Raw genomic sequence first — 12,796 nt, forward strand, 5'->3', positions numbered from 1 at the left:
TGCTCCCGACATATGCAGGGTGATCCCTGCATGTATTCCAGCTGCGTGACCGCAGCCCATGGTCGGCTGGGTGCCCCCAGCCTTGTTCTGTCTGGCCTGCACTCATAGGACAGTCAAAGAGTGGCCACACATGCCAAACGTCCCAACTTTGGGCGGCAGACTCGCAATTTTTTCACCAGAAATTGCACTCTTTTCTGCATTCTCCATAGCTCTCAACCACTTATGTCGCAAAGGCGGTTGAAAACACCCGATTTTATTTTTGGCGGGTGGGAGGCCCATTGAAATGAATGGGCGTGCAGGCGGCTTGGCGGGTGAGTCAGTTGTTTACAAAGTGGGTGACACCCGCAAAAAAGCATGTGAGTTGAGAGCTATGATTCTCCCTCCTAAAATACTTCTAACTCCAATACAGTCCAATGAGAACATCCTATTCTCTCGATTTCTGTTACAAAATCTCCCTCACAGCCATGGCAAAACGTTGGCATGTATGGGTGGGTAAATAATCGAACAACACTTAGAAACTTTGTGATAGTATGCTATTTCTCCCTAGTTCTAATGCAATAGTCAAAATCAAAAGATCATGCCATGTATGGATAACCGCAAATCAACATGGTACATTGGCAAGGAACTGGCTGCGTCCCACTCCTCTGTGGCGCGTGCGCTAGTTCTCCAACTCGAGTTTCGCACAACGATGCTGAGGTGCCTGTGGACGTGGGTGGCGTGTAACGTGATGACGTAATGTAGCGCACGGAGTTAGCCACCGGATGGGTGCACGTTGCTGGGTGCCTTCCTCTAGCAGGAACTTAGTCACTACACTGACGTTTGAGGTCCACGTGGAGCAGCAGTGCAGGACGTCCCGGTAAAGGGGGGGCGGGCAAACCCCGGGACCTGGGGGGGGAAGGACGCGGCCATTATGTTTAGGGCGCGGAGGGGGCAGGTGGTAGCGGGCATCGAACCCCTCCTCCTAGCTAGAGATGATCACGTGATTCACATATGCGAGTGATTCGTGACAGGGGGGAGAGGGGAGGCAAGGCGCGGAATTGTGGGTGGAGGCTCTGCTAGGGCTGCTGCAGTCTCACTAGGCACGTGCGGAAGTGACCGCCGGGACTGGAGCGGCAGCAGCAGGGCTGCATTGTGCGGAGAGGGGGGGAGATGAGATGCTGTGGTGCGTGTGTGTGAGTGGACCTGGATGGCGTTTTGGGTACTGAGTTAGTGGGTCTGGGTGCGGGTGTGTGGAGGCGTGTGGTGATATATGGTTACCTTTGAGTGTGGTTGGGGTGGAGGCTGTGGTGGTGTGGCGGGTGTTGGATGAGTGGCAGGTGAGTGGGGTGTAGGGCAGGTGGATGTTTGGTGTCCGTGGGATAGTGTCGATGTGGGTGGTTGCGGGGAGTCTTTAATGGAGGTGGTGGTGCTGGATTTTGTGAGGCTGACGGGCGGTGGGAGGAGTTATGAGAATGTGAGGGCTGTGTGTAAGATTGGTGGGGAAGGTGCACATCCTCCTTTTGGATGGGGAAGCACTTGCCACGCATTCGATAATTTGAAGAAGCGCCTGCGTGGGTTCGCCCATGTTTCCGTTAATTAGAAGAAGAAGGGCGGGGGCAACGGGGTCTTCCTGCAGTTCACTAGTAACCGGGCCTCACGTCCGGCTGCCTCCTGTGTGCAGCCTGTGTGATGTCTAAGCATAGCACTCTGTCCCAAGAGTGCAGAAGTGGCGCCTCCTGTGTCTAAGTTCCATTCATCGGAGCTTGGATGGGCCATCTGGTTTCCAGAGTCCCCGCGAGCTTCTCGGTCACTTCCTGCTCCTTATATAACCGAATCACAAAGTAAACCTCAACACATACTGCTTCCTCAAAGTGAACCTCTATACACGCTGCTTACTAGTATGCTCATCATGTCTGATGAGTAAAGACGTGTTGAACTCTTATGTGGAGCTGTACGATGTACTCTGAGCCAGTCCTGGATGTTCACTTTGCATGCCTCAGTGTATAGAGTCATTGATTCCATTATAGGAGTTGGCCTACACGTTGCATCAGGCAAAGTGATAAAGGCACACCTGGCGCAGGGTGTTGTGCGTGACACGTTGCCACTCGGCAGCTGTGTGGCCTAACCATGAGTGCATAATTGTGTCAAACAATGATTACCAGCTGCAGCTTTATCACACAAGCTGATCTGGGGTTTGTCTAACTCTTGCGAATAGTACAACTCGTAGGCCAGTCTGCACTGGTGTGATATGCAATTGTGCCCTGTGTGAAATGATAAACAAGGCACCTCGTATTGCATTTTGGTACTTGGAGTCGGGCTGATGACCGACTGTGGAAGAGAGCAGACATTGGACCACATGACCCGCAGCTTTCAAACCTCCCTGACTGGCCTTTTGTTGGGTCTTCTCTCTATCTGATCTCGGGCTCAGGTCCCTTCCTCAGCCAGTTGCACCCCTGCACCTGGAGACTTTTCCTTATCCCTACAGTCCCCCACCTGCACTTGACACCTGATGTCTGCACTTACCCTTGCCTCCAGCTGGCCCTACTTCTCTTATTGTTTTATTTATTCTATTACCCCAAGTACTGCACTGTCCCCACCCCCCTCTGCACTTTGCCTCTTCCCCTGCACTTTGTGCATTCCGATTGACACTTGGCCTAGTAGGATCGTTGTCTCTGTCTTCCCTGTTCCCCCTCCCTTTCCGCGTAGCGCATTGAACACTTGTGTATAGGCACGTTAAAAATATGTCCTCCTCCATTCCTCATTAAGCCAAGGGCTCGGACTGCCCCAAAACAATACAATTGTGCCTTAATCCACGACCGGTTTGGCTGATGAGCCATTTCAACAGTCTTCTAAATTCTTTGTTGGTGATTCTTATCACAGAAGGATCCACAGTAGTGTGTGTGGCGGAGAATAGTTTCGTGCTGAATCTGTGCCGCCGTCTCATACTGCTTGGGGTGTTGGGTGCATCTCAATCTTCCCATGCTTGTATTCCTGCGTTTAAAATGTGTGAGGAATGCAAAAAGATGTTCACTTATTCCAGGAATCGCAGAGAATTATTTGAGAGTTCTATGTTTGTATACTTTTTTATTTTTATTCATCAAATTTTGACCTTTACAAAAACATTTAACCAGTCATTAAAATATAACATATAAAATACAACATAATTACATTTTCACTCCTTTGAAAATAAGATTCTACTGAAGACAGTTGTTTTTGGAGCCTCGAGAACAGAAGAGTACATAAAGGCAAACAAACACTGCCCAGATAAATTATCTCTCCAAATCCAGTCCTTCTAAAAAATAATAAAAAATACAAAAAAAAACAAGACAATAATTGCCGCTCCCACTCTACTCCTGGATTTGCTTAGTGCTGGTGTCTTCATTCTGCTAAGCTTCCATAGATAGCAGACCAATCTTTAAGACCTGCCCCACTGCAATTGTTAGGGCAGTGTTATACCCCGATATCAAGAGGTTCCAGAAATGTTTCGATAAAAGATTTTCCATTTTGTCTACGAACTTAGAAAAATAAATTATTCTAATATTCAAAGTCCCCTCACAGTCTTGAAGTAAATGCTGCAAATTTTTCTTATTGTAGTGTGCACACGTGTTGCACAGGGTGATGGCATTGTGATTTTGTCCTCCGATGTTTAAAATTTCTCCTGTGTGGATTAGATTTAGGCGTGCCCTGAGGAATATATTTCGTGATTCCTTATTTGGATGCTTTTGTAGATACCTCGGTAGCTCTCCCAGTTTTTTATCCACAGTTAGAAAGCTGTTTTTTGGTTTTATGCATCGCATTACCTCTCCTGTCCTGATCCAATCCATTATTTCAGTTTATTTCTTCGCTTTCACGGGAATAACTTTCAGAGTTTTCTTTCTGTGTTAGTATACATTTAAGATTCAAGAGTGCATTAAGTAATCATGATGGTTGATAAAACCGGCCACTACTGGCTTGTCTGCATTGCTAACCTTAGAAGGCGTTAGAATGTTCTTGTTCAGCAGTTAACTGCGAGTAGGCTTCTTTTGTGCAGTGGAAGAGAAAACATCTATTTATTCCAATTAAATTGGGATTATCCCATGAAGGGCAGGTCCACATGTATTCAGAGTGCCAGCGATTGGTCTCAAACTAGCATGCATCTGCTCATATTCTGCAGAACCATATCTGCCTTTCATTCCTAATCTTTTTTTAATGCAATGAGTACTATTTTCTTTCTGACCGCCACATTGAAGCTACTGGCGTTCCCTGTGATGGATTGCAGTTTATTCCTTGCGTCAGGTACCCTTTAGACTCTAGTGGTGATGTTGGAGCCAAACGGGATGGCTGGTTAACTCCCTCTTCTTAGACCACAGCATTCGTGGGCCTTGTCCACGGTGGTACCCCTCTCACCCCGAGCATTCCTTTCTGCTTCTGCCATGTTGGTATTCCAGCATAATATTGTTTGCTTTCAAACCCCTTCCATATAGGATTGGTTCCCATTTTCCTTCTTGGACGAAAAGGAGGAAGAATCCAAACTATCTGAAGTGGTCGGATTGGTTCTGCCTTGTCTATTTTGTATTCCTGGTTTGGTTGCTTCGCATAAGTGCAATATACAAACAGTGGGCCTCATTACGAGTTTGGAGGTAGCTATGCCCTTAATAAGGCCATGGCTACTCCCAAACCCGGGCCTGGGTCCCGCAACAGGGGATTTACCGAGCCATTATGACCTTGGAGGGCCCGGTAATTCCCTTTCCCAGTACCCGGACCTGGTACATCCCCATTTGAGCCCCCATAGGGCTCAATGGGAATGGGGAGAATGGTAGCATCGGTACCGTTCATAACGGTACCGTTGCTACCATCCCCGTCTGCTCGTGGGTGCCGCTCTGCACGCCTGGTCTGACCAGGTGTGCAGAGTGGAACCTGCGAGCAGACGAGGAATAGTGCGGCATGGCAACAACGGCGCCGGTAGCACTACTGGCACCGTAGTTGCCTTACCGCAACACTCCTAATGAGGCCCAGTGTGTCATTTCAGCTTGACGAATTGGAACAGTGGGAGACTAGCGCAGCAGAATTGTCACCTTCGACTATGGTTTGTTCTCCTCTGGGCTAAGGCGGTATCCAGGATTGTGGCCCCGCAAAGCATTGCTGACATACATAGATTTGGTGGTGCATAGGGCAGCTGCTGGAATTGGTAGCATCCATATTTGGGGGCACATGTGTGCATGTTGTAATAGCATTAGAGACTAGGGAGGCATATGCAGATCTGAGCAATTCAGTGGCGGGAAAGCAGTGATTGAGGCCGCCAGAGTGTGGGGCACCTGGGAATTGGAGGAAAGGTGGGGGCGTGGGACAAAGGGATTCAGCCATTTGTTGCCTCGGAATGGAGGGTGGGGGTGTGGATGGATGTGAAGGGGGCATCTGAGTCCAGATAATCTAGGATTGGGTGCCAATGCGTGGCTTTGTGGTCTCCTGATATAAACAAGGGGGGGCGTTCTACCCTCCAAGAAGTGTATGCAATAATTTCATGCAAAATTAATCAAACCTTTATGAGAATAACAGTTGATCAAAAACACGTTTGTACCACTGAGAAAAATCCATTTATACACACTTTATAGTTACATCCGCCTATTTTACTTAGCTGTAGATGTAAGTTAAAGTGAAATAAAGTACATATAAACAATATAAGCAATGTGGACAGTACAAAACCTACATCTGATTGAGCTTCTACAATTTAATAAATGCAGTCAACCGTGTATGGTAATTTTGAAGTTGCTGGTCCATTCAGAAGAAAACATACAGACAGTCCATCAAGTGGGTTACAGATTAATGAACAAGTCATATATTGATGTATCCACTGTGGTACATAAGCAACCATGAACTCATGAGTCAGATAATGTCACAACACAGGCACTTATATTGTGTACACCATTCCAAACCTGATTAGCTAGAGACATGAGTTGAAGATGTGTGTAATCCATAACATCTTATTGTTCACACTGGTAACCCAGTGCGCTCACCAGTAGGTTACACAAGTGTCCTTGAGACCTCCCTATTAGTTGACATTTTAGTACAAAGTCCCAAGTATCTAGTGTGAGAACCCACTAGGGGTAAGATGGAGACCTAGGGGCAAGGTTTACCAAAGCCTGGCAAAGGGGTGACCATGGGACTGGTCGATGTCTAGATTTTAGGCTAGAGGTTCATGTGGTCCACAATCAGGGCAGCCCTGGCAGGGGTAGCCGTGACCACTGACGTTTCGGCTCAACTGGATAAGGGCCTTCTTCTAGGGCCAAGTATTAGTAGGTCTCCCTTTAAGAGAGCTCCTGGGTGATCGGCTAAAAAAAATGGTCGAGAGAAGAACGTTTCTAAAGTCTTTGTGAGATGAAGAGGGCGTCCTCACCGATGCAGGCGCTGTAATTGAAAAGTGGCCTGACAGTCTGAGAAAAGCATTAATTGCTCCGTGTGCAGGCTCTGTCTTAATCCGAGTGCTGGCAATGAAGGTGGGCACCCTGAAGTGCGTTCGCGTGGGGAGTGGGCAAAGCGGCTGCTGCTCGTCCGAACGTCCTGCTCGTACAACGAAAAAAGGAGCTGTACGTGTTTGTGGTCTCCTGAAGCTGGGGGTATCTGAGGATTGAGGCATGCTGTGAGTCGTGCAAGTGCAAGGGATGTGTTTGGAGGCACCGGAGGGCATCAGCATGCAGGGCTGGGAGATGGTCTGAGGATTGGGGCCATTTAATGGTGAGTGTTAGGCCCTCTAGCATCTGATGCTGTGGGCGATCTGAGAATTGTGCTATCCAGGTCATGGGTGGGTGAGGAAGGCGGATATGTGAGGCTTCGAGGTATCCGAGTTGCTGCTTTCGCGAGGACCATGGAATCGGGCTAGCAAAAAACCACTTGACAGCCCTGTAGAGTGGATGTGTGTTTGTGGGGGGTATGCGTTGCTACGGTGGAGGGTAAATTGTAGTGGCTGTGTTTTGCTGATGGGCATATGTGGGGGTAGAGTGTGGGTGCATTTTAAAGGAAGGGTGACTTGTGGAGAAGTGCAGAGTTATGTCATGGCATTGTTACAACTGCCTTGTGTTGTAATTGGTTCTTACGCTGGCGCTTGTGGAATGTTGTTCTGTGTTCAGGGAGCAGCATTCCACACAGGCCAGTTGGTTTCTGACTGTTCTACGGTGTTGTTCCCTGCTCCGGGGGGTCCAGAGAATAAAGGCTGTTCTTATACTTACTGGTGTCAGCCTGCTTACCTCACTGGCGACGAGTCTGGACCCCCACGCGTGCGGGTATCGGTGTCCCTGCAGCACAGCTTGGAGAGCAGGGGGAGGAGGAGAACTGGTGCAGAGCCAGGCCTGACCCCCTGACAGCTAGACAGCGGAGCAGTTCGCAGCTGCGATCAGCTGTGTTCAAGGCTGCTCACACGGACCGCGGCAATCGGCCAGGTCTGCTGTAGTGCGCTGTTCCCAGGAGGGGGCGGCGGGCCGGAGCTGAAAGCGAGTGCGCTGTTCCCAGGAGGGGGGCGGCGGGCCGGAGCTGAAAGCTATCCGTATGCCGTCCAGGCGGACCGCGGCAACCAGCCAGGTCCGGGTGAGGTGTGCGGCTCCCAGGAGGGGGCGGCTGCACACTGCCCTGCGGCCCATTGAGTCGACACAACTGGGACGTGGCCGTTTGCTCCTGCTGCGTGCATCTGTCTGGAATTAACGCAGCTGTTGTCGAGTGTCCTTGTCAGCGGCAGCGAGTGAGGCAGCCGGCTGTATCCGGGAGCGCTGCGAGTTCAAGCGATGTGCGTGGAGTATATCCGGGGCGTGGTTGGCAAAGACCCGGAAGAGAGTTGGCTCGTAGTGATTCGCTTCTCCATCGTGAGGACAGCGGGGCCGGCGCCAGTGACTTGACACTGTCCAGAGCCCCTTCTGTAGTGCAGAAAGGGAGGGCGGCAAGGGGAATCCTGATCACCTTGCACACTGTTGGCGTGAGACTGGAGTTCAGTGCAGCGTGAGCTGCAGATAAGACACATCTGGCACATTCATTACATCAGGTGAGGGGAACTGGGATTCAAAATATATTGCGCAATTGGCCACTTGGATCCCGATTTGTGAACATGTTGCACACGGCGGCCAGACCCCCACCAGCATTTTTACCGACGCCAGGTGAACCAGCTGCTCCTTGGGACCAGTGGGTTGACTCGTTTAAAGTGTATTTGAGGGCTGCCGGTGATGCCAAATTTAATGATGATGAGAAGGAAGCAGCATTGTTGAATTGCATTGGCACTGAGGGATTACGTGTTTTTCGTCATTTGCCGGGTGAGGATGTGACTATTCTGGGCAGCGGTGAAGGGGAGAGAATAGTGAGTGCATATGAAACGGCATTAAAGAAACTGGAGGTTCGCTTCAGCAAGTGGATTAATGTGGTATTGCAGTGATACAAGTTCTTTTCCAGGGCACACGGATCAGGGGAGTCTATTGACGCTTATGTGCATTGCGCGCTCTGATGGCTACTTGCAGACTTTCGGGGAACCTGGATGAGTACATTAGAGACCAAATTATGATGAAGACAAACAACCAGAACATTAGGGAAAGACTCTGGATTGAAAATGATCCATCACTAGAAAAAGTGGTAGAGATTGCCAGGGCCATAGAAGCCTCCAGGGCAAGTGTGCAAATCGTGATGGAAAGAGAGAATTCCAGAGATGGAGTTCAAACTGTTTTGCCTCGGAATAGGGGTGGCAGAATGGCAAATAAAAAGAGGGTTGAAAATAGTGATAATCAATGTGGGTCTAAGGCGAAGGAGTTTTGCAGGAAATGTGGTTGGTCGAGTCATTCTACTGACTCTAAAGTATGCCCTGCTGGTAATGTGGTATGCAGAAAGTGCAAGCGAAGTGGCCATTATGCTCGCATGTGCAGGTTCAATGGTGTGGCTAGTGTGGTATCAGAAGTGTGCTCTAATTCAGGGGGCTGGGTCCGCCATCAAGCCTGAGCAAGGTGTAATTCTGCCCCTGGGATGGCTCGCAAAGGCCCATGGGTCTCAGCATTGGTGGATGATCACCATTTGGAAATGTTGGTTGATTCGGGGTCACCTTATACATTGGTGGCCCCAGAGGTGTATGTGGAGAAATTGGGAAGGGAGATCTCAGCTTTGCATGCGTCTGATATCAACCACAGTTCCTATGGGCAAAGTCCTATTGAGATATTGGGATATGATTGGTCCAATTTTCAATTCAAGGGTCGGCAAACTACTGGCAAATTGTATGTGGCTCTCAAGGGTACCAGTATCTTGGGTTGGGATGAACAAGCTGCTTTGGGCATGGAAATACACCCAGGTAAAAAAGTTCCTGTACTTATCATTCAGGAGGCAGGGGATGGGTATGCACAGTTGATATCAGCATTACTCAAGGTAGAGTTTCCTGAAGTGTTTTCAGATACTTTGAGTATTCTTAAGGGATTTTCCCATCGCATCATCTTGAAGAAGGGTGCGGTGCCCAAGGCGCATAAAGTGAGAAGTGTCCCAGTTTTGGCGAGGGATGGCCTCAAGGTGGAATTGAACAAATTGAAAGAGGCAGGGATCATTGAGCCCATTGAGTCTTCGGAATGGTTATTTCCGGTGGTGTTGGTCAAGAAAGGAGATGGAAATATCAGGTTGTGTGTGGACCATAGAGAATTGAACTCAAGCATTTGGGTTGATCACCATCCTCTCCCAAACATAAATGAGTTACTGTTGACCCCTGGTAGGGCAACATGTTTTTCTACGTTTGACTTGTCTACCGCATACCATCAGATTGATTTACACATTGATTCTAGACCTCTTACTTCGTTTGTGACTCCGTTCGGTGCTTATCGCTTTTGTCGCATGCCTTTTGGCCTGGCGTCGGCATCAGCCGTGTTTCAATGCTTGATGCAAGAATTGTTTGATGATTTGCCAGGGGTATGTTACTTTCAGGATGACATCTTGGTGTGGGGTGGTTGCAGGGAGGAGCATGATATCAAGGTTCGAGGACTAATGGAAGTGTTGAGAGGAAAAGGTCTTACCGTGAAGTTGTCTAAGTGCCAGGTAGGGGGACAAGGTGACGTATTTGGGCCATACTCTTAGCGCTGAAGGGTGGTAGTCCAAAGGCAGGTTTGGTTCATGTGTTGAAAGAGACCCCGGTGCCCGCCAACAAAGATCAGTTGAAGGCATTTCTAGGTTTAGCAGAATATTATGTAAAGTTTATACAAAATTATTCTGAGAAGACTGAAGCCATGAGGGCTTTGATGAAGAAGTCTGCCAAGTTTGAGTGGTCTGATAACTGTAACAAGGAGTTTGACGCAGTGAAGAGTGATGTGGAGAATGCTCCATGTTTAAGGTCATTTGACCCCAAATGCAAGACCATGTTTACTGTTGATGCCAGCGAGGTGGGGTTGGGTGCGGTATTGGAACAGTGGAGTGAGGGGGAGCGCAAACCAGTGGCATTTGCGCCTAGGACAGACATTGAGAGAGGCTGAAAGCAGGTACTCAGTCTTTGAGCAGGAGGCTTTGGCTGTTGCCTGGGCGTCAAAACATTTTAGGATGTTTCTTTGGGGCATTCCATATCTAGTGAGGACAGACCATAAGCCTTTGGTTCGCGTTTACTCCACTCGGGGTGTGGTGGCCATATCCCCAGGAGAGCCAGATGGTCGGTGGAGCTACACAAGTATAATTTCACCATGCAGTATGTGCCCGGGAAACAAAATGCAGAAGCCGACTGTTTATCGCGTTTGCCTACATTAGAGCATGTGAGGTGTCACAGTGGAGATGTGAAGGAGGTGGAGGAACTGCAGGAATGTCAGATTGCCTGTGTGGTTCCTGCTGTGGATAAATCCGTTTGGGACGCAGAGAGTGACATTGATGTGGAATTGAACTGGATTAGAGAGGGCCTCAGGAAGGGTTGGGAGGCAGTCATGCATGGATCTGGATCAGAGGGCAAAGGATATACTCATGTACTGGGTGAGTTGGCGGTGGGTCCATGGGGTGTGTCCAGAGGAGTCAAGCTGGTGCCGCCTGTCTTTTTGAGAGGTAGGATTGTAGAATTGGCTCCTGAGGGACATTTAGGATGTTCGTTGACTAAGAGGAGGCTGTGGGAGGAGTACTGGTGGCCTTCCATGGACCGTGATGTGGAGGTAGTGGTGAGAGATTGTCGAGCCTGTGGCATGAGCAATGAGAGCAAGGTGATGTATCCCTAACCTGTTCATCCTGTAGAAGTTCCTAAGGAGGTTTGGTCCAAAGTAGCTCTGGATATAATGGGTCCCTTCGAATGTTTAGGTTTTTGTTGGTCCATCTGGATTACACATCGAGGTGGATTGAGGTGGCGGCATTTGGTAGAGTCACCACTGATTGTGTCATTGCGTTCTTAAGGAAGGTTTTTGATAGGGAAGGGATACCAGCCAGTCTAGTCACGGATAATGGGGTACAATTTACCTCCAGAGCTATGAAGGAGTTTCTGGGACAATGCGGTATAGAACATCATCGCTCGGCTTTGTATAATCCCTATGCCAATGGCCTGGTGGAAAGGGCCAACGGTACTATTAAGGGTGTCATACAGTTGGCTTTGGCTAATGGTCATGATTGGCAAGAGGTAGTCTCAGAGTATTTAGCTGCATACCGCAGGACTCCGTCGGTGAGCACAGGGCGGTCACCCTTTGAGTTAATGAGGGGAAGAAAACCAGATACCAGCCTCAGATCTTTGGCCTTGGGAGGTGGTGGTCCATGTGAGTTGAATCTAGAGAAAATCCATCAAAAAATCCTGGCACGTCAGGATGTTGTAAAGCTCTCTCAAAGGAATAGAAAGGAGTTACAAGTTGTGGTGGGTGATAGTTTGCATAAGAAATCCCAGATTTGTGCAGAAAGGAGGTAGTGCATTTTTACCTGCCAAGAGCGTTGTCAAAAGTGGCAAAGGTTATGTACGGTTGGAGGATGGCTCAACCTGGAGCAAAAGATGGGTGGTGGTCCTTGGTGGGAGAAAGGCTGATGTTAGCGAACATGTTATTGAGGGAGCGGGTGATGTTTGATTTTACTCCTGAGGCAGTTGATGGTTGTGTGGGTACAGAGGGTGTGGAGGTTTAAGTGAAGTGGCTGTGGAACCTGCCATAGATTGCCAGGATTTGCGGGAAGATAGGAGGATGCCAGAAGAAGGGTGTGTTGATGGGGGGGCCTCCGGTTAGATGTTGTAGACCTCCTGTCAAATTCGGAGACTATGTGTGTTAGTGCTCTATCATTCTTTTTTCATCAAGTATGATCCACAATTATGGGTCTACTTCATTAAAATGTTCAGGTTCACTTGTGTCATTGTAAGATGTTTGGGATTTTTACTTTTATTGCACAATTCCTATTGCTTTTACACTTGGTATTGTTTTGTTTAGTTTATCAGGATGTTCTTTTCCACGGTTGTGTTATATAAGGGAAGAAGATATGTTGTAATTGGTTCTTACGCTGGCGCTTGTGGAATGTTGTTCTGCGTTCAGGGAGCAGAATTCCACACGGGCCAGTTGGTTTCTGACTGTTCTCCGGTGCGGTTGCCTGCTCCGGGGGTCCGGAGAATAAAGGCTGTTCTTATACTTACTGGTGTCAGCCTGCTTACCTCACCATTCTTTTGGCTTGTTGCAGGGTTGAAGCATGCACGTTTCAGTTTACTTGTTTTTTTTTTAAAAATTTTTTTAAATTATTTATTTATATTACATATAATATATACAACATATCAGCAACAGCAATATTATCCAAAACCAAATACAGAAAGTACATAAAAAATAATTAAAAATATAAACACTCAAGACAATTCAAGACCAAACCTAAAAGAAATCATTAAACACATTCCAGATCTTCTCATATGTAGAACATTTAC

General features: G+C 48.2%; 1 protein-coding gene across 2 annotated transcripts in view; it reads left to right on the plus strand.

The window, feature by feature from the left end:
* The first annotated feature begins 755 nt into the window (after positions 1-755).
* The window catches only part of VARS1 (valyl-tRNA synthetase 1), a 365,643-nt gene continuing 353,602 nt past the window's right edge, over positions 756-12,796 (plus strand). Inside the window, exon 1 of one of the 2 annotated variants that reach the window (XM_069635138.1) lies at positions 756-856. In XM_069635138.1, coding sequence (XP_069491239.1) covers positions 762-856 — 95 coding nt within the window. In that variant the 5' untranslated portion in view covers positions 756-761. Of the gene's footprint in view, positions 857-1,139; positions 1,163-12,796 lie in introns of those variants that run through there. The other variant, XM_069635139.1, reaches the window with a different exon arrangement.

The sequence above is a fragment of the Ambystoma mexicanum genome, chromosome 13, assembly GCF_040938575.1.
Source record: "Ambystoma mexicanum isolate Mex_15411 chromosome 13, UKY_AmexF1_1, whole genome shotgun sequence".
Classification (NCBI taxonomy): domain Eukaryota; kingdom Metazoa; phylum Chordata; class Amphibia; order Caudata; family Ambystomatidae; genus Ambystoma; species Ambystoma mexicanum.